The sequence below is a fragment of the Lepidochelys kempii genome, chromosome 10 (assembly GCF_965140265.1).
Source record: "Lepidochelys kempii isolate rLepKem1 chromosome 10, rLepKem1.hap2, whole genome shotgun sequence".
NCBI classification, from domain to species: Eukaryota; Metazoa; Chordata; order Testudines; family Cheloniidae; genus Lepidochelys; species Lepidochelys kempii.
The window spans coordinates 77,261,435-77,286,500 of NC_133265.1; the positions used below are offsets into that span (position 1 = coordinate 77,261,435).

A 25,066-nucleotide genomic window follows, 5' to 3' on the forward strand; every position below is an offset into this window, starting at 1 on the left:
GAGCTTCTCCCAGGCATGAGGGACAGCATGGGAGAAAGCAAGAAGGAGCTTGTTTGGAAATGTAAAAAGTGGTTGATGGAGGTTGGCATCATGTGTCAGTCGGAAGGGGGGAGTCAACATCTTGATAATGAATGGGAAATGGTAGGTAGAGTGGGGATAGGCTATGAGTGGCCTTGAAAGTAAAGACAAGTAGCTTTATGTTTGATGGGACAGAGAAGGGGAAACCAGTGGAGGGATGCAAAGAGAGATTAGGAAAATGATCTTTCCAGCATTCTGAATGGATGAGAGCAGGACAAGGTTGCATTTGTCCAGGCTTGAGAGAAGTATGTCACAGTAATCGAGATGTAAGATGATGAGAGCCTGGACAAGGGTTTTAGCTGGGTGAATGGCTAGGAAAGGCCAAATCTTAGAGATGTCATGCAGAAGGAATCTGCAAGATTTAGACATAGCTTGGATGTGAGGACCTGGAGAGAGGCCAAAATTGAAAATGACTCCCAGGTTTCAGGCCTGAGTGATAGGCAGGATGTTGGTGTTGTCTGCAGTGACTGAGAAAGGGAGGTAATGGGGAAGACTTGGAGCAAAAAATTAAGAGCTCTATTTTAGTTATTTAGTTATTATTTAGTTTAGTGAGCTTCAGTTGACAGCTAGACATCGACAAGACGTGTCCGACAGACAGGCTGAGATTTTTGTTTGGACTGAAAGATAGGTTTGGAGTAGACAACTTGTGAGTTGTCTTAGTAGAGATGGTGGTTGAATTCACGTTTTTGGATGAGGTTAACCAGAGAGAAGGTGTAGATGGAGAAGAGAAGGGAACCAAGGAGCCCAGTGGGGCTGTCACAGAAATGGGGTATGAGGAGGATCCTTTGAAGGACATGCTGAAGGAGAGATTAGAAAGCTAAGAGGAGAACCAGGAGTTGGCAGAGTCATAGAAGCCAAGGAAGGATGAAATTTAAAGAAGAGGACCCATATCAATGGTATCAGAGGTGGCCGACTGGATCAAGAGGATCAGACTTTGGCTAGAGTGGTAGCAGTGGAGTGCAAGAGGCAGAAGTTGGATTGGAGAGAGTTGAGATGGAACTGGAGGAGAGGAACTCCAAACAATGATTTGTGGACAGAGTGTTCAATGAGCTTAGATAAAAGGGAGATGGGGCAGTAGTTGGAGAGGCAAGTGGGGTGAAGGGTGGTTTGTTTTTTTTTTTAGATGGGAAAAACTAAAGCCTGCTTGTATTGCGAAGGGAAAAAGCCAAAGAAGAATGAGTGATTAGAGAAGAGTAAGAGAGGGAATGTGTGTGGGCACAAGGGAGCTCAGGAGATGGGATCTGGTCACTGGAGCAAGTGGAGGAGTTAGAGGAAGTGAGCAGATGAGAAACTTCTGCATCTGTGACACAGAAAAAAGAGGAGAGAGTTGTAGGAGAAGGGAAGGCTGGATGAGCCGACAGGAAAAGTCACATATTTTGTCAACTTTCTCTTGGATGACAGGTTTCAGAGTAACAGCCATGTTAGTCTGTATTCGCAAAAAGAAAAGGAGTACTTGTGGCACCTTAGAGACTAACCAATTTATTTGAGCATGAGCTTTCGTGAGCTACAGCTCACTTCATCAGATGCATGATGAAGTGAGCTGTAGCTCACGAAAGCTCATGCTCAAATAAATTGGTTAGTCTCTAAGGTGCCACAAGTATTCCTTTTCTTTTCTCTTGGATGAAATTTTCAAGAGAGAAGTGGAGGCAGGAGAAGGGAAGGTTTTGAGTGAGGAAAAGGTGGCTGGTATTGTGGGCATGGGATTCACTGAGTTGGAGAAGTAGAATTGTTTAGCTAGGAAGATGGCAGAACTGAAAGAGAAGAAAATGAATTTGTAGTGGAATTTGTAGCCTTGTCACAGAATTTTCATCAGAGATGCTCCATAATAGGAGAGCAACAGAAGAGAAAGTGGATGGTGTGGATGAGCCAGAGCTGGGATTGGCATGGTGGTCCTTGAGATGGGAAAGAGAGACAAGAGAGTCAAGGGTTGTGAATGAAATATGGAGAGAATTGACAACCATATCAATAGAAGAAAGAGGAGAGTGCTGAGAGAAGGTGAAATATCATCAATGCCTATGGACTGACAGTCTCAGAAGGCAGACTGATAGGGTATTGTGGGAGAAGGGAGGAGCTCAGCAGAGAGGGGGGAACTCAGCAGCAGAGAAGTCAGAGAGAGAGCAGTGCTTAATGACGTTTAAGTCAAGTGAATGGCCCTTTTAGTGAGGATTTCTTCTTCCCCGGTTGAATCCTCAGGAGAGAACTCACTTTGTTTTTCACTGTTCAGTTTACTGGGCGAAAGAGAGAAACGTCTACCTACACTCATACTTTTCCAAAAAAATTCTTTATTGTTTTCTTCCCCTCCCCCAGGACAAAAATATCCTGACTGATGGTGAATCAAAGTGAGCTCCAACCTGGGCAACCAACAGACTATCTGTCATAACAGATAGACATCTTATAAGAACTGACCTGACACTTGGTACCTCTTTTAGCATAACAGCATTATGATGATATGAGGTTACAAACCAGGTGCAATGTAAAAGCAGACAGACCCTTTCTGTTTAATCTATTTTTGTATCTAACAAGAATATATTATTCTTTTCAAGGGATAGCAGCTTGTTTGAAATGTTATATGGGCCCAAAAGATTATGTACAACGAGGAGCATGAAGAGTAGAACACACATGAAAAACAGCAACAGCTTCCTGTAAGGTAATATTTCAGGGATGGATTGAATTCATCCAAGCTGTACGTGCAAATCAAATAACTTGTTTTGCCATCTGTTTGCATGATGCTGTACAAATCATGGCAAGTGGGAATTTCCAGGTACATCTTATGTCTCTTTCTTGCCACTTTTATTTGCTTGAAGAAAGCCAGTTTGTGGTAATCCACCCACATACAATCTATTCTAAGGGAGATTAACTAGAGTTGCAAATATTAAATGCCAAATGGCTCAACACTTCCATTAACCCTCTCTCCCACTCCAAAGTTTGATACCCTAAACAAGGATTTTGAAAGAACTTTTGAAGTTAAAATGAAAGTAGTTTCCAAATTGGTGTGTGTTTACAGCTGTCCTGAAACCTCAAAATGTTTATTACCCTACCATGGCATAATCTGAGTTTCAGTACTGGTTGAGGGGGTGAAATGTAAATGTAAAGGCTCTACAAGTGGTAAAAGAAGCTGCCAATGATTTAATTTGTCTTTCTGCTCTGCATGTGTTTGGTCTAGCTAAACTGAATAATACCCGCTGGCTGCAAACAGCAAGTAGGGGCAGTGCCAGCTTTTTATAACACTGCATTGCAACTCTTCCCACCAGCTGAGACTCCAGCAGCATGATAAGGATCTCTACTTCTTATCCAGCTGCCTTAAAAGATATTTGGAAACTTAGTCCTGATGCCTTAAAGAGAGGTTCCCATTTCTTTCCTCCCCTTCTTTCCCAAAGTACCTGTCTTTGTAGCGTTTGGGTGACTAGCATGGTACTCATCTACCTTGGAATAATGTGACCTAAACGTGCTGTTCCTCTGCAAAGAGATACTGTAGAAATGGTGATGTGTGGTGCCATTTTGGAGATTTCCATAACACATACATCCTCATTTTGAGTAACAAGTTTTAATAACTTCCAGTTTTGCAAATTCAAACTCGGATCAGAGTGCCAAGCTGCATATATTCCCCCCCACCCCCCACTCCCCCCGGCTCATAGATATCACCACTCAGGGTTTTTCTAGTCAGTTTCTACCCTCAGTTATGCTAGTGACCCCCAGTGCCTTTAGTAGACTTTAATGAAGGGAGAATTTGGCCTTGCAGTTCAATCTTCATTAACAGTACTGTTGATATGTGATCCAGGGCAGAATCCAACTCTCTCTCTGGGAGATGAGTTGGCTCTGAAGTGCTAAGTGGAGTTTAAAAAAATAAAAGGAAAAAAATGGTTTGGAACCTGATCAAAAGCCCAATGAAAAAGCTTCCATTGACTTCAGTGGACTTTGGATAAGGCCCTTTGTCACCAGATTAAGCAAATTTGATTCTGAATACGTGCCAGGAGAAGAGTAAGCAGGTGGTGTTTTTTCATAACCACTCTTCTTACTATAAGCACAGACAATATAGTACATACTACTAAACAGCTGCTTTTTTAAAGTGGGGGAGTTAAGACAGAAAAAAGGAAAAACTGGAAGAAGGAAATAAAGTAATAATGGTAGAACAGAGGATGGGACACATGGCAGAGACATTACAGGGAGGTGAGGGGAAAGACTGTCAAACCTAATAGTCCCAAATCCCAGCATTCTTTGATTGATCCAAAACCTTCTTTCATGTGCTCTTGCCCCACTTCCCAACTATATACTCATCCTGCTCCTTCTCCAGAAAAAGCTTTAAAAAATTCTTAACTGCATTCTACTCCTGTTCCATCACTTACCCTGATAATTTATTCCATGGGTCAGTTACTTTATGCTTGAAATCCTACTGTTTTAAGACATTGAGTAAAATAGGGAATTAATTTGTAGCTTTTAACTCTTCACCATAGTGAGCTTATGTTATTAACACCTTTAATTGAAAACATCTTGTACACCATGCTCAGCACATTAAAGGAAACGAATATAAGCAGTACTTAAATACTTGAGCTCTGGTATCCTCTTTAGTGACCAGTATTATCCCAAAGGAACATTTTCAAATGGGAGGGAAATATCCAATATGTTCCCTCTTTACAAACACTTGAAAATTCTTATATATTCTTAAATAATGCCACAGTAGAAGAAATCATAAGCAAACTCAGAAACTAGCTTCTCTCAGACAGCTTTTGTGTGAACTTTTTAGTTAATCATATGCCTATCAAAATGGGAACATACCTGTTGTTTCTAAATCCAGTCTGTATCTAGGTGGCTACCTGTAACTTCTGAGTACATCTCATATACTCTTTCTTTCCACATTCTTTGCCACAAATGGTTCCACAGGCAACACGCACATTAACAATAACTTCTTGTAACAGACACAACCTTACTGAGAAAAGACTAGATATCAAGGCCCTTATACAGAAAGCGTTACCATGTTTGACATTCTCACTTTTCTCTCAACTGTCTGCATATCTGGAATAGTAGAAAATGGATGGCCCATGAGAGTATCGGAAACTCATTGAGAGAATTATCTCTTGAATGACCTATAAGCAGCTTTAAGCCCTTTATTTAACATACATAATTTGGCCTATATAAACTGTAAGGTGGTATGATGTAGTCTGGCAACGTGGTTTTAAAGGGACACTGTAAAGTTGTTTTTTTTAAAGAACTAATTTTAAAAAAACCTCTCTTTTGTGTGAGAGCTTTAGCCTTTAACCTTATTGAAGTCTCTTTCTGAAAAGAGCTCTCCCCTAGCTGTCTTACCATATCTGAACATCTTCTGAGTTATCTCTTGTTGCTCAGCACTTCCCTTTCTGATGCTGCTGCTTATTTGCTTTCTTCTCTTGACCCTTCCATAATAGGACTGCCTCTCTATGGGATATGATATGCAGTCTATGTAAAAACAGAAACGCCTTATCGACTGTATCTGCTGTGAAAAGCTTTGTAAATATCTGAATGGTTGTTTTGTCGTGTCCCTAGCTATTAGCAAGTAGGTCTAAGGATGCCTCTACCTTTCATATAGAAATGTGGAATGTAATATTTAAGTATCTTTCACAGTTCATGTTCTAATGAGTATTACAGGCAGTATGGTTTTGGTCCCACTCTCTTCCTATGCTACAGTGTGATAACCCCAAAATTAATCATGGAAGTATATGTGTTCATTGGAGTTTTAATAATTTATTTCAACGGGTATACCAACAGTAGTTCTGTGTTCAAGATCTTTCATAATCTTATCTTCATATTGAACCCTCACAATAGGAAGGTTTTTTACAGATTTTAGTTAATAATAAGGATTTCACAATTTAGAATCATAACAGATTCCTGGCCCTACTCGGGAATTAATGTAATGCTTACATATACTGTTTTTAAGCACTGCACAGTCATCTGAACATTCCTGTTAGGTAGGTCACATGAGAAGATAAAAATAAATTAAATGATGTGTTCATTTATGTAAACTTGTAGATCTTGTAGGTAACACACATCTCTAGGAGAGAAAAAGGCAAAAACACCTAGTAGATTATCTTGTCTGTTTCTCTGCCAGTGCCATAAAGTACTTAATGCGTTCTACTACTTTAGGTACAGTTGGCATGATATCTCCAGAACTGCAGGCATTGACCATCATGTTAAGTTTAGTCATTAAGAGAGTTTTTTTTTTTTAAACCTCACTTATTATTGATTATTCACTATTATACACTGTCATTGCAGTAAAAAGAACTTTGTACACTGTTAAAGGCATCCCAAAATGTGTAAGTTTCCCTTTCTGTTGGGATGAAAAAATTAGAAACCCTACAGCTATCTCTCTTCCCTAGTCTTTGTGTCTGACTGACTGTCTTTGATCCTGTGATTATAATGGTCTTAGTTTGAGTGTGTACTGTAAGAATTGTTGCATGGTGTCATTTTTAACAAGTGTTCTTGACTTTTTTTTTTTTTAAAGGCATCTTCTCTTTTTCAATCCCTGTTCTAATTTATGTATCCTCTGTGTTGATTAAAGGTGAATAGTGTGACTGCATGACACTTTTGTAAGAAGCAGACTCAGCTAGGATGTTACACCATCACTGTCGGAGGAACCCTGAACTGCAGGAAGAGTTGCAGATTCAGGCTGCAGTAGCTGCTGGGGATGTTCACACTGTGCGCAAGATGTTGGAACAGGGCTATTCTCCAAATGGTCGAGATGCCAATGGCTGGACCTTGCTTCATTTCTCTGCAGCAAGAGGGAAAGAGAGATGTGTTCGTGTATTTCTTGAACACGGAGGTGAGTTGCACAGAGATGAAAAGGTCTTGGGTTCCATTCAAAAGTCTTCCATTTCCAGATTGGTATCAGATTATTTCTGAAGTAACTTTCTCGTTTTACCTCATTTGTTTCTTGGGAGTGGTGCTTTTGTTTCTGTCTCCACTCCTCCACACTACTTGTTTTGGAAGTTGGCTCCATGAATGAGCTGGCAAACTGTCTAGCCTTTTATCTCCGTTCTTTAGTTCTCAAAATTGCCAGGGAGAAATTATCAAAATGAATAAGCAATTATAAAAGTAAGAGAATTTACGGCACCTTTTTTAAGCCTTGTCTGCACTACAAGGGAGATGTGGTCTTAATTTGAGTTTGCAAACTGTAGATAAAATCCTAGTAAGTGCCTAACACAAGGCAGTTTGTAGTTCTAACCTGAGCCAGTTGGTCATGTTAAACACTAGGCTTCCCCCATAGACTTTTCATATGAGTTATTAGATCAAGTCAAATTATAAACTGCCTTGTCTTCACTAGGATTTTACCTCATGTTAGCTAATTTGAGTTACGCATGCTGCTTTTTTCAGAGTGAAGACAAGACCAGGTTTGTAACGATCAATTTGAAGGGTATAAACATCAAAGACAAGTAATTGGTTAGCACAGTATAAGAGGGAATCAATAGAAGTAAAGTTTTAACGTAAATATCACTCCTAATGACTTCTGTCAAAACATGGAAGTCTTTTAAGGAAGCACTTTTTCTTGAGTCACTTAAAGGTAATTGAGGCAAAGCACATCACTAATAATAGAGAGTACAGCAAATGTACATAGTACTTAGTACAGAAAGCACTCCTTACTTTTAGTCTTTTACCAAAACTCCTAGACTTTAGAGGTCAGTGGAATGAACTTGTCCTTGCACTGAACAATGTACAGAGTGGCAGAGATGGGTGTGCCACATCCCCAGTCAGAGCGCTGCCTCATTAAACTTTTTCTCTGCCAGAGAAGGGCTAGATGGAACTCCTGAACTCCCTAACACTGTTCATAAATCAGACAGATAGTTTGCTAAATTTTTACTATCTTCCCATCCCATAGAAACTCACATGAACCATCTGATTGATTAATAAAAACTACTCACATGAGTAACAGTGGATGGGATCAGGCCCCTAGTTTGTGTTGCATTATTTGACACATACATATATATTACATTACATTTAGGTTGCAAAGTCAAGCGATTTAAAATTAGAAAATGCCAAATTAAAAGTCAGAATTTAAGTTTCACGGGCAACCCTAAATCTGGCATTTCCCAGTTTTCAAGTACTTGATTTGAGATATATAAAAATCTTCTCAATCTTATAAATTTGACTTTCTTTCCAGATTTACAAGCTCTGTAAACTTGTCTTTTCATTTTCGGTACATCCTCTTATAACCATTTTCCTATAAATGCTACTGACTGGCTGCTATTTTTCCTTTTTTAGTTATTGCTTTTAATAAATCTATGCCAGGTGAGAATTATCTGTAATGAAATAGCCTAGTGCTGGCAGCAGTGTAGAATGCAGTTGGAGGAATTGGAAAGTTGAGTAACTAGGCACCTGAAGAGGAAGAGACTAACAGTGTGGGAGTTGGTCATCTGGAAGTAGACTGACCATTGTATCAGCTATAAATCATCCAGCTCATCAGTGTGTTAGTTGTACATAGAGTTTATGGAGTGAATTCTATGTTAGTGTTTTCCTTTATTCATGCCAGTCCTATGGCCCAGACACAAGGATGAAACCAGCAGAAGGAGCAACCAAATGCAAAGAGAATATACCAGCTCAGCAGAGTTACAAGGTATTTCTTAGCAATTTGATGGCATGATAGAGATCGGGACAGAGCAGTGGAGAGACTTAGCCTGCAAGGAGAATGGAGAAAGCAGCTCTTTTTCAGTATAATGGAAGCATGATGACAAATGGAATCTGCAGGAGCAATCCAAGCAGCAAGGAGCAGTGCTCCCATTGGAGCAGCACAGGAAAAAGAGAGGGGCAGAGTGGTTCACAGAATCGTAGAAAATTAGAGAAGCCGTTTGATCCATTCTCTTAGCCAGTGAAAACTTTTTCCCTCTGGTATATTTGTGCTTTCCAAATTTCATGCTAAGCCATCATGAGTGTGAAGCAAATTAGGGGAAGAATTATGCTGTGCTAATGCAGAGCCCTCTGAATCATGGCCAGCTAGGATCTTTAGGGTGCAGAGCAGTTAACTCTTTTATGTGTTTTATATTCCAGTAATACACTAGGCGAGTAAGACCATTGTTTGGCTGTGTGTATCAAAGTAATGGTGATAAGACTCGTTGAAACCAAAAGGAATTTAAGAAACTGCTGACAATTCAGAGTAGCGAGTGACCTGAAGGAGTTTCTGTTCTATGAACATTTGACTACACAATATCTAAATCTAGTAAGACCTTACAGAATCTAGGAGAAACTAGAAGGTGTGAAATATTGTTCACCTAGACTAATTGTATCTTTGTGGATGAAGATTAGTGCATTTCTTGAAGCTTCCTCGTGCCAGTATTGGCTTAGGAAATCCCATGCGGGCAGCACTGTGATGAGTCTTTCTGAATCTTGTGGTAGGGGTAAGTCTCTGGAAGGAAGCAAGCCTGGAATAACGGGAGTACAAACAGCCACCCGTCGATGTGGCTACCATCTCTTGTGCAGGTGGATTGGCTCTGCCAACCGGAGAAGCTCTCCTGTCGGCATAGCAGCATTTTCCCTGAAGCGCGACAGCGATGCAGCACCACTGCAGCATTTTAAGTGTAGACTTGCTCTTCATAACAGTCCTGTGACGTTTTGGTGGGGGAACGGAGGGGAAAGAGGAAACCCATCACAAGGAGTCTCCAAACAGATTCTTTTCAGATTTATGACCAGTGGCCTTACAACAAAGCTCACTCTCCAGAATTGGACAGTTACTTAAGAGAACAGTGCAAACAGAGAAACCTAGAATGAGCAGGGTTATACATTTGACTTCAGTACCACAATGTTAATTTTATTGTGGGATGGTAGGAATGGAAAAAACCTTAGTAAGTGCTTTTGATCCTCCCGATGTGCCCCGCATAATAGTTTGTCCACAAGATGGCAGCAAAGCACTTTCTTAACAATAATGCGCAGTCTTTTCGGTTTGTTTTTTTAAATGATCTGACTGCTTAATTGAGTAGAAAATTGGTAGCAGTGGTCCAGTAAAAACCCATAATCTTAACGGGAATTAAAATATCATTACCATATGGTGCTGTCCATCATATTGGCTTTCATAAAGCTTAACTGTCATGTGGCTTGTTTGCACAATTGATTGGATTCCTTTACTTTTTCCAGTGATATCTCTTACATAGTTTGCTACTTCTTGCTTGGCCTTTATATAATTAGGAATAATTGAATTGGATTGGAGGTAGAGGGGGAAGAAACACTTACAAAAGAGTGGTCTTGTTTGAGAGCCAATGGTGTTAATTCAAATACGCTGCTAGTGCTAATCTAGGTGAGTCTAGAAACAGAGATCTCATAGACTTATATACAAAAAGAAAAGGAGTACTAGTGACACCTTCGAGACTAACCAATTTATTTGAGCATAAGCTTTCGTTTTCCACTGCATGCATCCGATGAAGTGAGCTGTAGCTCACGAAAGCTTATGCTCAAATAAATTGGTGAGTCTCTAAGGTGCCACTAGTACTCCTTTTGCGAATATAGACTAACACGGCTGCTACTCTGAAACCTGTCACAGACTATTTACATCACTGTAATAGGTACGCCGCAACCTGTTAGGTTTTTAAGCAGGTGGCTTGATGGATAGAATGGATCAAACAGATGGAGTGGGAGTGATTTGAGAGAGGATCTAGAATGTTGGCTGAGCAGTCTGGAGCTAGGAAGTCTTAGAGCAGCTGACCCAGGGAAGAATATTTTTTCAGCTGATCATTGATATTTTTAATATCTTTGTGTTTTTTTTTTTTTACTCTACAATGATATGGGCTCTATTTTGGAGCAGGTTGGGAAAGATACCAGTTGCTTCCTTCCAAAACAGGACTGCTCCCTGCAGTTATCTTTGTCCGGTTTCATTTTTAAACTTCTCAAGTGCTAAGGCTTCTGCTGCTTCTGTTGAGAGACTATTCCACTGTCTAATGCAGCTCTCTGTAAGGAATTTTGTCCTGATACTTAATCTAAACTTGTCCTTAATTTCATCTCATTATGTCAAGCTACCCCCTTTACTTACCTCAGGTGGCAACGCTTCCTGTTCCTCAATACCCTTTGTGGATTGTTCCCTCCACTGCTCTGTTTTTAATTGCTGAGCCATGCTATGCTTATTTGGCTCTCTTAATCTTTCCTGTTTTTATATTTTAAAAAAAACCAAAAACCTTTCAAGCTCCCTCATCGCTTTTGTTGCTCTCCTCTGAATTCTGTCTGTCTTGTCAATATTTCTGGTGAGGTGATGCCCATAACTGATTCCAGGTGTGGGCACTTGAGACCCATATAAAGCAGAACTTTTTCGTCTCCATTCTGTAACTGGATTCCTCTGTATATTTAACTCAGCGTTACATTGACCTAACTTGCTGCCAGATCATATTGCAAACTCCACTTGTACCTTCACAGTAGGTTAGAATTTGAGATTGGGCTTGGGGGGCAGAGAAGAGGGTAGGGGATGAGGGAACCAGTATGTTTATCCCAAGCAACACATACAACACCCAACACTGGAAGAGGTGTTGGCAGCCTCCAGAGGGAGCTATGTTCTGTCCTTTGACCTTCTGGAAGAAGGGTCACTCCATCATACCCCTTTCTGCACCTCTTCCTCCCCTTGCCCTTCAAACACTGGATTTATGGATGGGGAAAAATGCGATGAGTGAAGTGTCAGAATGCAGCAATGTGGCTGTCAGGGTTTTGCACAGCTGAAATACATAATGTGATATGTCAAATTAAGGCTGGTCTTCCATGTGGACAGCATTTCTCTTTACAAACCAGGAGACTTGGGTTAGGAAATGGACTCTGGTTTCCAAGCTGTAGACTGGTAGAAGTTGAGCACATTACGAAGTGATGCACATAGGTGAAGGCGGCGGGAGATGACTCTTTGACTGCCTTGCCAGCTGGGTAAGAATGGTAGTGGGACAGGCTCCATAGTCCAGTTAGGTGGCTAAAAGTAAGATGTTAAGTGCATGTGAGTAAAGACTTGTGAAAAATAATTTAGGGTGCAAGGGGTGTGTCTCTGTGTCTTGGAGTGAGGAGTGGAATTAGTTAACTTGGTCTGGTTGATTTATATTTATTTTTGTATCTATATGTAATAAATAAGAGAGCACACGCACGCTATCTGAATTTCTGTGCGTTTAGGGGAGGGATTGGGGGAGACTGTCCAATCACTTGTGAATTTAGCACTGCCATATCTCCTGATTATTTTTTTTCTCTCATAAGGGGATGCTTACATTCTTGTAAAATCTTAAATTTTTGTAAAACTATAAATTCAGAACAGACTTTTCATCTTATAAAAACAGACTTTTATCAAGATGATCTGAAATAGCATATATCTTACATGCTTTGGAAATCCTACAGACCACAGAGAAACTTTTTACTTAATACAGTATTACACCCTAAAAACAACACCATCTTGCCAGACCACAAAACATCTGTAATTTAGGACAGCAGATGTTGCTACACATGCTTCTTTTTAAGACCAAGAAGTAGCACAAGGGAAAATAAAAGAGAGAGAAAGAAGCACGACATTACAGAGCTGGAAAGGAACTGGGTGGACAAAGAAGTTTGAGCAATTAGCTTAAAAGTGATAAGAGAACTATGCGTGTGTTTAAACATAACTCCATTTTTTTTCTTGTTGATTACCTTTATTAAACGAAATAAATCATTTGACTCTTCCTTAAAATAGAACTTTGGACCAGATTTTTAAATGTATCTAGGCGTTGCTGCACTCAGCATTGCAACACCTAACTGATTTAGGAGTCTAAATCTCATTTTCAAAAGGGATTTAGGCAATTTTGGTTCCTAAGTGAAGTAATGCCTAAATACTTTTAAAAATCTGGACCATAGTCTATAAAAGCAAGAAGTAGTTTGAGGCATGTCAAACTATTTCAAGATTTCTTGAAGAGTAACATTCTGCTGGTTTTATTTTTTTTGTTTTTGTTTTTTTTGATTGCAGTCTTTTGTACTCTAACTTTGTCCCTTTGTTTTGTATTTTAACTTTAGCTGATCCCACAGTTAAGGACTTAATTGGAGGCTTCACTGCTCTGCATTATGCTGCCATGCATGGCCGGGCAAGGATTGCACGCTTGATGTTGGAATCAGAATATAGAAGTGACATTATCAATGCAAAAAGCAATGATGGCTGGACTCCCCTCCATGTAGCAGCCCACTATGGCAGAGACTCATTTGTCAGACTCCTGCTGGAGTTCAAGGCTGAGGTTGATCCGCTCAGTGATAAAGGTACTACACCGCTTCAGTTAGCCATTATCCGAGAAAGGTCAAGCTGTGTGAAAATCCTTCTGGATCACAATGCCAACATCGACATTCAAAATGGTTTCCTGTTACGATACGCTGTGATCAAAAGCAATCACTCTTACTGCCGAATGTTTCTTCAGAGAGGGGCGGATACAAACTTGGGCCGCTTAGAAGATGGACAGACACCATTACACTTGTCTGCTCTTAGAGATGATGTGCTTTGTGCACAAATGTTATATAATTATGGAGCAGACACTAACACAAGGAACTATGAAGGACAGACCCCATTGGCTGTTTCAATAAGTATTTCTGGAAGTAGCCGACCCTGTCTGGATTTCTTACAAGAAGTAACAAGTATGTATGTAAGAAAAGTTAATCAAAGCAAGCACTGTCCTTTTTTGGGTTTAACCTCATAGAGACATTTAATCCTAGCATCTCACTGCTAGTTAAATGTGTTAGAAAGTTCCTGGGGGTGATCATGGGGGAAGCTCATTTACTGTCCTTCTCAGGAAAGGAGCTAACACTGAGGACACCATATTTAAATTAACTTGTTTAGAGAGAGAGAGAGTCTGGAAGTGTTCATCAAAAGATCTGTATGTGGCTGTAAAATCCAGCTTTATTGGAGCTGGCCTTAAGTGCAAGCATAACGTGGCTTCTTAGGATCCTTTGCTTGTTTCAAATCCTGCAAAAAACTGCAGCTTACTGTCTCATCTGTCATTAGGACCAGAGCAGGAGGAATTTTTCTGTTTTTGTTTTTGTTTTTGTTTTGTTTTTTTTCTTCTCTTCTTCCCCCTTCTCTTCTTCACCCCTGACAGCAACATGAGCCTAGTTGTTTTCTTCTGCCTGTATCTGTTCAATATCTGGGAACACTAGACTTACTGAAGTACCCTCCCATTCTAAAAAGCTTTTGATTTTTGACTACATTATGCAAGATGTTAGAAATGGAGTGACCTATTTAAAAAATTCCTGCATAAAGAGGATGCTGCCACTGAAAATGTTCAGGGTCAAGAACTGCATTGCTAATAAGGTAACAAGGTATAAAGAAGGATTATTATTGAGAGGGCCTGACTCCTTCTCATGTGCCCAGGATAGTCTTTCAGTATGTGACATGTCTTTGAATTACAAAGTAGTATAGGCAGTTGGTGTGTGGCTTTTCAAAGCGTCTCTTTCTTTCGCATGTTGCATTTTCAAACAATGAAAGTTCATCACCACATGCAGTATAGGCACTAGAGAGGAACTGAATTTTTAATTATTGAATCAGATGAAATTTAGCAACTGTAGATACATGTAAGCATTCGGAATCGGACTTCTAATTGTATGCATGACTTGTATTACTGTAGTCACTAAAGACCTCTAATTCATATATATCTGAAAGCTTAATATATACAGTATTTGGATAGGTGAAGGTTGGATAATAGGAAAAACAAGTGGTGGGGGAGGGGGGAGAGACTTTAATTTCATTGAATTTTTTTTATCCAGAATAGAATTCTACCCCCTTTGTTGCCTGTCTTTGGAAACATTTCTCATCATGTTAGTGGTACTGTTGGAGTTATTTATGGACAAAATAATATCCAATCTTCTAATTTTCCATAGTCTTAGTGGACTGTAACTGTAAGACTGAAGCATATTTTAATCCTTTGAAGTGTGTCCCTAATATCTGAAGCTTCATCAAAAAAACTGCAAACTTAAATAACTTATTTGTTATTTGTAGTTTGCCGATTCTGCAGTGGAATTGCTAGCTTCTAACAAGTTAGCATTAATGACTTCTTTACTTAGAAGTCAGAAGTAATTCCAAAGCTTTTAGATGCCCAGAAACTCTAAAAGTATCCTTATAGCTTTAAGAAGTAGCAGTTGTCTTTATTAATACATGCACACAAATAGTCAAGAAACCAAAGACTTAGAATACTGTTCCATCTGCAGTGGTCATTCATTTATTTGTGTGTACAAAAATAATGCTTATGTCTAGCTATAATTTTCAAAGTAATTGAGAACATTTCATTAAAATTAGTGTCTTTTCTTCACACGTTACTGTTATTGTTGTTCTGAAGGGCTAAGCATATATTTAAAAAAAAAAAAAATAGTTCTAATATCAATGTGTCCTGCTAAACCACATGGGGTTGAAGCTTGTGGGATCTGTGGTGGGAATTACAGGAAGTGGAGCTTCTTAAATGGGGATGGATGTAAAGAATCTGGTAGAGTTCTGATTGTAGTCTGGAGAGGGTTTCATGTGGTTTCCACCCCACCCCCGCCATTGGCTTCAGCAGAACCTGAGAGATTATAAATGATCTTGATGTGTCTGCTTGGGTTGGGTGCAGGTCTTTTTTCTAGCGTCCATCTACCCCATCTCAGCAGCACTTCTTCAGTGGCTGCTTTAGGATATTTGCGAGAGTTGTGTCACTATATAAACTAGAATTATGAAGGTTTAAAATGGAAGAGAAAGTAGGATTGGTTGCAAGATCTCTGGTTACTCAGTCTCTGTTGTGTTAGGCAAGGGGAAACAAAGCAGGATTAAATCAGTTGCAAGGTGGACACTGAGTTTGAAATATCTCAGTCTCACTGGTCCTCTCCTGATTCTGCTCTTGTGGGAGGAGGGTAGTGTGACAATGGCCTACGCATCAGAGGTAGTTACTGCCATCTTTGAAAAAAGAAAAGGAGGACTTGTGGCACCTTAGAGACTCACCAATTTATTTGAGCATAAGCTTTTATGCATCCGATGCAGTGAGCTGTAGCTCACGAAAGCTGATGCTCAAATAAATTGGTGAGTCTCTAAGGTGCCACAAGTCCTCCTTTTCTTGTTGCGAATACAGACTAACACGGCTGCTACTCTGAAACCTGTCAGGTGTTGCTGTGTCACCACACATAGCCGGCCATACTCTTGAACTGTTTTTTGCTTTAGCTTTGGACCAGGACCACTTCTGCCTTTGTTTTGAGCTCAGGATACACATCGCTTGAGCCAAAGGGCCTTCTTTAAACATCTTTTGACTTCCTACTTCTGAGACAGATCAACATGTAGCCCACTGTTGTAGAATACTAATAATCTTATGTCACTTATTTTTGGCGTGGTGTCTCCTAAATGCCATCTCCCCATGTTTTGTTTTTATAAGTTTCCTTTGTATGCAGATGGCCTGGGGCAGATGAAGCATGTAGAGAGTCAGCTAGTAGTCTGGTGGCAGATGTCCCCAGCTAGGTCAAGTATGCAGTGTAGTTGTAGCCATGTCAGTCCCAGGATATTAGAGAGTCAAGGTGGGTGAGGTAATATCTTTCTTCAGACCAACTTCTGTTGGTGAGAGAGACAAGCTTTAAAGCCACACAGAGGTCTTCTTCAGGTGAGACAGATCGTTACATAAAGAATTTGTGAAATCTCACGCCATGGCACTGCATGAGAAAATTTCTTTGCCTCCACCACATCAGCTATTGTTAGGACACTGAAAAATTTATTTCTAGTAGTGGACAATTTGAATTTTTGCCGTCTCATTCAGTAGCAAAGTAGAGTGTTTTAGAGTCTTAGATTTGGAGCTTGCCAGGCATTTAGTTTTTGTTTGGATGTTTGTCCAGTTTTTTAATGTATAGCTTTGTTGATGTATTTTGTGTGTGTACCCAGTGCTTTGAATGAATGTCTTAGTTCAGTCACAGTAGTCTCTATTTTAACTATGGGAGCCACCACTGGAAGGCAAAGTTTTATAAATTGTAAGTTAATTTGTAAAGGGCATCAAGCCAATATTTTTAAGATGTACTTTCAAAAGCAAGGAACTACATACACACTTTAGACAATTACCATCTGGTTTCCAGTCTAGGCATAAGTCACCATATTGAAAATTCTTATGCATCTTGAAGAAATATAGTATATTTCTGTCTTTGCTGGCGCTTGTGGGCTTGTTGCTTTGAACTTTTTTTCCTAAACTGGAGTCAGAACACTGGTACCACTAGTCTCACTACAGACAGCCTATAGCTCCCTATAATGGAGAACAGACAAGAGACCAAGTCTAAATACATCTCCAATCTTTGAATTAGATCTATAAGAAAGACCTGATTTATTTGTCTATGTTTCCCTGAGGAAATTTCTCCTGTGCTTTCCAGTGAGATGTGGGGGTCAGACATTTAACTTCCTTTTGTCTTGGGACTCCTTTACATATTGAGAGGCCAGATTAGTGTAAGCATGGAGTTGGAAGTTTTGCCTTGGTTTCCCAATCTGGAAAATAGATAATACCTGCCTAGTTAACAAGGATGGTTGGGAGGATTAATTAATGTTTATATATTGCTTGAAGATTAAAAGTGCTGCATGAGTTTTGTTTTCTTCATCTTTCCCCAATCTTCTGTGACTTTCACTGTCTCCCTCCCAAGACATTACCTGTCAGTCACCATTGTAGCTGAGGTCAACTAGTCAGGTCTTATTTTGGAGGCCATAAGCAACACACATTAATTGTCCTGGGAGACTAAATGACAGGTAATTTATGCCATGTCCTGGCAGAGGTTTAGGAATATGAAATCAGGACCAGCCTCTTCATAGTCTTCTGAAGAATGCAGTGGGGTTGAACTTTGAGACCATTTAAAAAACAAAATGAAAAGCTTTTCATGAATACAGTGTGAGCAGTAATTATTTACATATACGGTTACAATCTCAGACAGAAACACTTAAACTGGAGTTCAGGTTGAGAAAGTAGCTGTAAAGTAAAAACACACAGGAGAACATTGTAGTCTAAAAATCATTAGAAAAATTCCAAGTTCAGCTTAACTGAAATGCCACATATTTGAAAGTTTAAGATGGTCCCAAAAAAACCCACTTAAATCTGTCTCCCCATAACTCTCATTGAGCTTAATCCCCATCCAGATGACAAGTTTAGCCATTGAGGAAAATCATCTATGACTAGCCAAGTAGGTTGCATATACCTCTAGAAGGAGACAACTAACTGGTGTATCCTGTGCACAGTCTACATAGTGTGAGTGCTAACCATTGTCAAGTAACAGTTGCATATTAACTAGGGCTGTTAACTCTCTTGATTAACTCAAAAAAATTAATCGTGATTAATCACAGTTTTAATTGCATTGTTAAGCAATAGAATACCACGTGAAATTTATTAAATATTTTGGATGTTTTTCTGCAATTTCAAATATATTGATTTCAATTACAACACAGAATACAAAGTGTACAGTGCTCATTTTATATTATTATTTTTGATTGGCACTCTAAAAATGATAAACAAAAGAAATAATATTTTTCAGTTCACTTCGTACAAGTACTGTAGTGCAATCTCTTTATTGTGGAAGTGCAATTTACAAATGTAGATTTTTGTTTTGTTTTGTTACATAACCACTCAAAAACAAAACAGTGTAAAACTTCAGAGCCTACAAGTCCACTCAGTCCTACTTCTTGTTCAACCAATTGCAAACACAAACAAGTTTGTTTACATTCACGGGACATAATGCTGCCTACTTCTTATTTACAATGTCACCTGAAAGTGAGAACAAGCGTTCGCATGGCACTTTTGTAGCCGGCATTGCAAGGTATTTACGTGCCAGATATGCTAAACATTCGTATGCCCCTTCATGCTTCAGCCATCATTCCAGAGGACATGCTTGCATGCTGATGATGATCATTTAAAAACGTTAAATTTGTGACCAAACTCTTTGGGGGAGAATTGTATGTCTGTTTTACCCACATTCTGCCATATATTTCATGTTATAGTAGTCTTGGATGATGACCCAGCACGTTGTTTGTTTTAAGAACACTTCCACTGCAGATTTGACAAAACTCAAAGAATGTATCAATGTGAGATTTCTAAAGATAGCTACAGCACTTGACCCAAGGTTTAAGAATCTGTAGTGCATTCCAAAATCTGAGAGGGATGAGGTGTGGAGCATGCTTTCAGAAGTCATAAAAGAGCAACACTCCAATGCGGAAACTACAGAACCCGAATGACCAAAAAAAAAAAAAAAAAATCAACCTTTTGCTGGTTTCAGAGTAGCAGCCATGTTAGTCTGTATCCGCAAAAAGAAAAGGAGGACTTGTGGCACCTTAGAGATTAACAAATTTGAGCATAAGCTTTCATGAGCTACAGCTCACTTCATCGGATGCATGCAGTGGAAAATACAATGGGGAGATTTTATATACACAGAGAACATGAAACAATGGGTGTTACCATACACACTGTAACAAAAGTGATCAGGTAAGGTGAGCTATTACCAGTGGGAGACGGGGGGAATGACCTTTTTGTAGTGATAATCAAGGTGGGCCATTTCCAGCAGTTGACAAGAACTTGTGAGGAACAGTTGGGGGGGAATAAACATGGGGAAATAGTTTTACTTTTTGTAATGACACATCCACTCCCAGTCTCTAGTCAAGCCTAAGTTAATTGTATCCAGTTTGCAAATTAATTCCAATTCAGCAGTCTCTCATTGGAGTCTGTTTTTGAATTTTTTTGTTGAAGAATTGCCACTTTTAGGTCTGTAATCAAGTGACCAAAGAGATTGAAGAGTTCTCCGACTGGTTTTTGAATGTTATAATTCTTGACGTCTGATTTGTGTCCATTTATTCTTTTACGTAGAGACTGTCCAGTTTGACCAATGTACATGGCAGGGGGGCATTGCTGGCACATGATGGCATATATCACATTGGTAGATGTGCAGGTGAATGAGCCTCTGATAGCGTGGCTGCTGTGATTAGGCCCTATGATGGTGTCCTCTGAATAGATATGTGGACACAGTTGGCAACAGGCTTTGTTGCAAGGATAGGTTCCTGGGTTTTTAGTGGTTTTGTTGTGTGGTTGCTGGTGAGTATTTGCTTCAGGTTGGGGGACTGTCTGTAAGCAAGGACTGGCCTGTCTCCCAAGATCTGTGAGAGTGATGGGTCATCCTTCAGGATAGGTTGTAGATCCTTGATGATGCGTTGGAGAGGTTTTAGTTGGTGGCTGAAGGTGATGGCTAGTGGCGTTCTGTTATTTTCTTTGTTGGGCCTGTCCTGTAGTAGGTAACTTCTGGGTACTCTTTTGGCTCTGTCAGTCTGTTTCTTCACTTCAGCAGGTGGGTATTGTAGTTGTAAGGCATCTGACTCAGATGATGAAAATGAACATGCATCGGTTTGCATTGCTTTGGATGGTTATAAAGCAAAACCTGTCATCTGCATTGACGTATATCCTCTGGAATGGTGGTTGAAGCATGAAGGGACATGCGAATCTTTAGGGCACTTGGCATGTAAATATCTTGTGATGCTGGCTACAACAGTGCAATGGAAATGCCTGTTCTCACTTTCAGGTGACGTAAACAAGAAGCAGGCAGCATTATCTCCTGCAAATGTAAACAAAGTTGTTTGTCTGAGGGATTGGTTAAACAAGAAGTAGGACTGAATGGACTTGTAGGCGCCAAAGTTTTACGTTGTTTTATTTTTGAATGCAGGTGTTGGGTGTGGTTTTTTTTATATAATTCTAAATTTGTAAATTCAACTTTCACGATAAAGAGATTGCACTACAATATTTGCAATGGGGGAATTGAAAAGTACTATTTCTTTTGGGGTTTTTTTCAGTGCAAATCTTTGTAATCAAAAATAAATATAAAGTGAGTTGTGCACTCTGTATTCTGCATTGTAATTTAAATCAATATATTTGAAAATGTAGAAAACATCCAAAATATTTAAATAAATGGTATTCTATTGTTTAATTGTGCGATTAATCACAATTAATTTTTTTAATCGCTTGACAGCACTAATGTTGCCTCAGATCAATGGTTAGGTAAAATACTAATTCGGTTGTATTAAGATCAGTTATTTTATATTTTCAAAAGGACAAGGCATCAGCTTTAACAAAGGATTTCAAATTGTATGCTTTAGAAAATGTTTACAGCATTGTAGGTGTGCATGAAATTTTCAAGATCAATAGAGACCCCTACAAGGACACTATAGAAACTCCCTGCTGAGAGACCGTTTAAGTAAAACTAAATTTTGTGCTGTAATTTAGGCAAAAAAATTTAAACTTTGACTGTTTTGTGATTGCATAGTTAAACTCCTCTGAATACAGGAATTTCACAGTGTAAAATTCTGTTGCAACCTTAATTACCCAGGTACAACACTTAAAACAAATGCAGTAATTCCTTGAAATCACCTGCTAGGAATTAATTGGAAGAAGTCTTGTTAAGCTCAATGTTAGTCTTAATTTATGTGTGTGTGGTAACATTCATGAAACTTACTGAAATTGTGAAAATCTATTGCCTCACTATGTGCTAGTGGTAATCTCACACTGATAAATGGCCTCTGTTTTGAGAGCATGGGTTTTGCTTTGTGTTAGGGCTGTATGAATCAGTTATTTTATCATTGGCCCTGTTAAATAAATAAAATCTTACACAAGTTCCACAATACTTTCCTCTTCCCACTAGTAACAACTGTTCAAAGACAAGTATGTTCTTCAAACAATTTTTGGTTCTTTTATGTAGCATACTGAAGATAGATCAAATCACCTTTTCAAAGAATTGACACAACCCACCTTCTTTCAGTTGAGAAAAACAAAGGGAGTAAATTTTCAAAGCTCTCTGCAGCATTTTAGCAGTGTGACTGTCATTACAGTCAGAGTTGGCTGACTAAAACTGGCCCAACACTTTGAAAATATACCCCACAAATCAGCTTTTAGCCTGTAACTGGGTTTTTTGTTCGTTTAATTCTTTTGAATCTTTGCTATCTCAGCATAGCAGTTTGAAGATCCCTTTGTGCAAACAAAAACCTTGATATACCTATTTCTGTGTTTTTAAGTAAAGGTAACTTAGTCCAGGAACAGAATATAGCATACAGTAAAATGTCACGTATTCAAACTGTAAGATGGTCCAATAGCACTGTTTTGTAAAGTACTTATTAATTCAGGAATTTCTTTCAGAACACTTTTCTTTGATATATCATTTCCTAAAAAAGAAATATGAAAGGGAAGATATGTAAGCGGTAGGATACTGGAGCTATTTTTGGTGAAAACACCAGCACTACATATGATTTAACAAAGACAACATATCAGTCAAATTACTGATTATATTACAAACAAGAAGTAAATTCTGATGTATGTTCAGAGTACTAAAATCCCAATGTTGTTAATCTTAAAAATCTTACTATACACCTCTGTACTTCATTTCACAGAGTTGACTGATTATTTTTGCTTCCATATGCAAATTTTCAAGCCAGAGATACCCTTCTTCGGTACATATTTGCTATGCCAGAAATATTTAACTTTGATGGACATATGCATGACTAATCTAAAACCCCCAACTTACTTGGAATTTTGGTTTTTAGTGCAGTTTGAAAATATGCTTATTGTAGATGTCTCATAGCAGAGGTATGGTCATCACTGATTTTAAATTAAACTGGCGCTTTTAAACTAGCTTGTGTTGCATAAAGTTAAATAGGGGTAAAATGCTAGCCTTGTCCTATGGAACTAGTTACTGGGGGGGAGAGGAATCTGTTCAGTTTCACAGTGCACTATTGTACTGATAGCCACAAACTATGCAACTGTTCCTTTCGAGGGGCAGGGGAAATAGTCTGAGTATATGTTTGTCATGTTTGATATTCATACTGGTCATATGGATTTGATTTGTTTTAGACCAGCGAAATCTTCATAGTGGCATTTACAATGGTACAAAACCAAATCCTGTTATGTCACTTGACTTCCCTAGCCATTTTACTATTACTGCTTAGATTTGGAATTCTAGATACTGCATTTCTTAAACTGTGAGAGCAGGATCAAGCCTCTGAAATAAAGTGCAAGATTCCTATTCACTTCAGTAGGAGCAGGACTCCTATTCACTTCAGTGGGAGCTGCTTGTTAGGTGACTAGATCCTTTTTACACAGTCCTGCTCCCTCTTCTGCAACATGTCAATATGTTTCATAGGGCATGCCTTACACTAGCAGCGTGCGCCGCAGTGCTGCACCATAACTCCCTTGTGTGGATGCTGTGGGCACGAACTAAAAAGATTCCTGCCCCATAGTCTGACCTGCATGGCAAAGCACACCAGCCCTTAGAGAATGGGCTCCTGCAATGTGTATATTAGCACAGTAGGTTTGTTTTCTAAGCAACAGGGATAGGCTCAATTCCTTAAGCTATTCTTGAATTAAAAGATAATATGCTCTTAGCATATGAGAGAGTCAATGGACAACTCATGGGCCTTTAAAAAAAGATGTTGGGTATTTTTTTAACTATGATGTCTGTTTGTTCTCTCACAGTTGTAAAAATTTAATAATAGATTGCTCCTTTGTGCTAAACAAATCGGATGGGAAACAAAAATGGATAATCCACTATCAGTTGGCCCCATTTTATTTTAGCAACCCACTCCCAGACAAACATAAAAATGTATTCTGTGTACCAAAATGTCAGTCACTGTTATGGCCTCCCTGCACCTTTTCCCCCTTTCTGGTCTCTTTGAGTTCATCCACCTAAAGTGTTTGGCCCTTTCCTGTCTCGGGGTGAAATCTCATGATTCTTCCACTCTTAGAACCTGGACCTGGGTACTCTCTCCCATGTACACCAACCAGTTACCATTCTGCAGGTTTCAGGAACTTGTGACCAGTGATAGTGACCCTTAACCATCTTGAAACAAAATATTGTTATTTAATAGTTGGAACAAAGCATTAGTGAAAAAGGATTTTATAGCAACAAACCGCCTATGTACACATCTAATTTTTCACTTAGCTTTTAGTTAAGTTAGATAAGAGGAAAGCTTATGTTACAGGAACAGAACCAACGGCATTCACCTAGCCAGTCTAGATCATTGTATGTCTTTGGGTCTCTCTCTGTTTCCTTTTTTTCAAGCTGGTTTTGGCATTCCAGAAAGAGAGTGGACTAAAACTATTAAGGCTACTAACTCTAGCATTGTCTTAATAAACCTTGAGTCTAAGCTGTCAGGTGACTATTAGAAAGGGCCTCCTCTCTTTTTCCTACGACCTTGTCTACATGGGGAAATTGACTAGCAATAGCTCTTCCGGAATTGTTCCCCTATGGACATTCCATTCCAGAATAAAAGTGATATTTTTTATTTTGGAATAACGTCCACATGGGGAGCTATTGAAGAATGAACTATCCCATCATTTCCACATGTAGACACGGTGGACAGGCTAAGTAGGTAGAGTTGTGCTAACCAGGGAGACACTTCAGGTGAAATTTCCCCCCATTTATGATAGACCACCCCCATATAATGAGAGATCCAGGTAGAGAAATAATAGTTATTAAACAACCCCCTCATTGTCAAGTTGTTGTTAAAATATTCTGTATTGTATCTCCTTTTGCATCTTTGCTGATTATAAAGGTATGTGTTTATGTTCTGATCTCAGTGTCTTGGATCACTGGGAACAAACTGTCATAAATACTGGATTGTGGTACTGATGATTAAATCAGAATTTAGGCAGAGACTGGTTAGATAGGACACAAATTCTGCTTATACACTCCTTCAGAAACAATGGGGAGGGAGATTTAAAATTTGCACTGTGCCAATATAGTGCAGACCGTGCTTTCTTGCCAGCTGTTTGATTTGTGACTACATTGACTAAGGCACTAGGTGGACAGAGATTGTGCATTCCAAGGACAGTGCACATATTCTGGAAGGAAGACAGCCAGGTCCTGTTAGCTGAGTAAGAACATCACTGACTATGAGAGAGGACTATGTTGTTATTAGCTTTGCAAATATCCTTTTTCTAGAGCCATCAGTGTTTCCATTTCTACAGCCCTTACATACATATTTTGAGGAGAAGAAAGTTGGCTGGTTTATCATGGGCAGGAATGTTTTGAAAATAGACTACTGCAGCATTTTAAAGATGAAATTTGGGAACCTCTG

General features: G+C 39.2%; 1 protein-coding gene across 7 annotated transcripts in view; it reads left to right on the top strand.

The window, feature by feature from the left end:
• The window catches only part of ASB7 (ankyrin repeat and SOCS box containing 7), a 45,001-nt gene that overhangs the window by 8,413 nt on the left and 11,522 nt on the right, over positions 1 to 25,066 (top strand). For 4 of the 7 annotated variants that reach the window (XM_073304286.1, XM_073304288.1, XM_073304291.1 and 1 more), the window contains 3 exons: positions 2,622 to 2,725; positions 6,608 to 6,868; positions 13,027 to 13,632. In XM_073304286.1, coding sequence (XP_073160387.1) covers positions 6,658 to 6,868; positions 13,027 to 13,632 — 817 coding nt within the window. In that variant the 5' untranslated portion in view covers positions 2,622 to 2,725; positions 6,608 to 6,657. The remainder of the gene's footprint in view (positions 1 to 2,621; positions 2,726 to 6,607; positions 6,869 to 13,026; positions 13,633 to 25,066) is intronic. The other 3 variants (XM_073304290.1, XM_073304292.1, XM_073304289.1) reach the window with 2 other exon arrangements.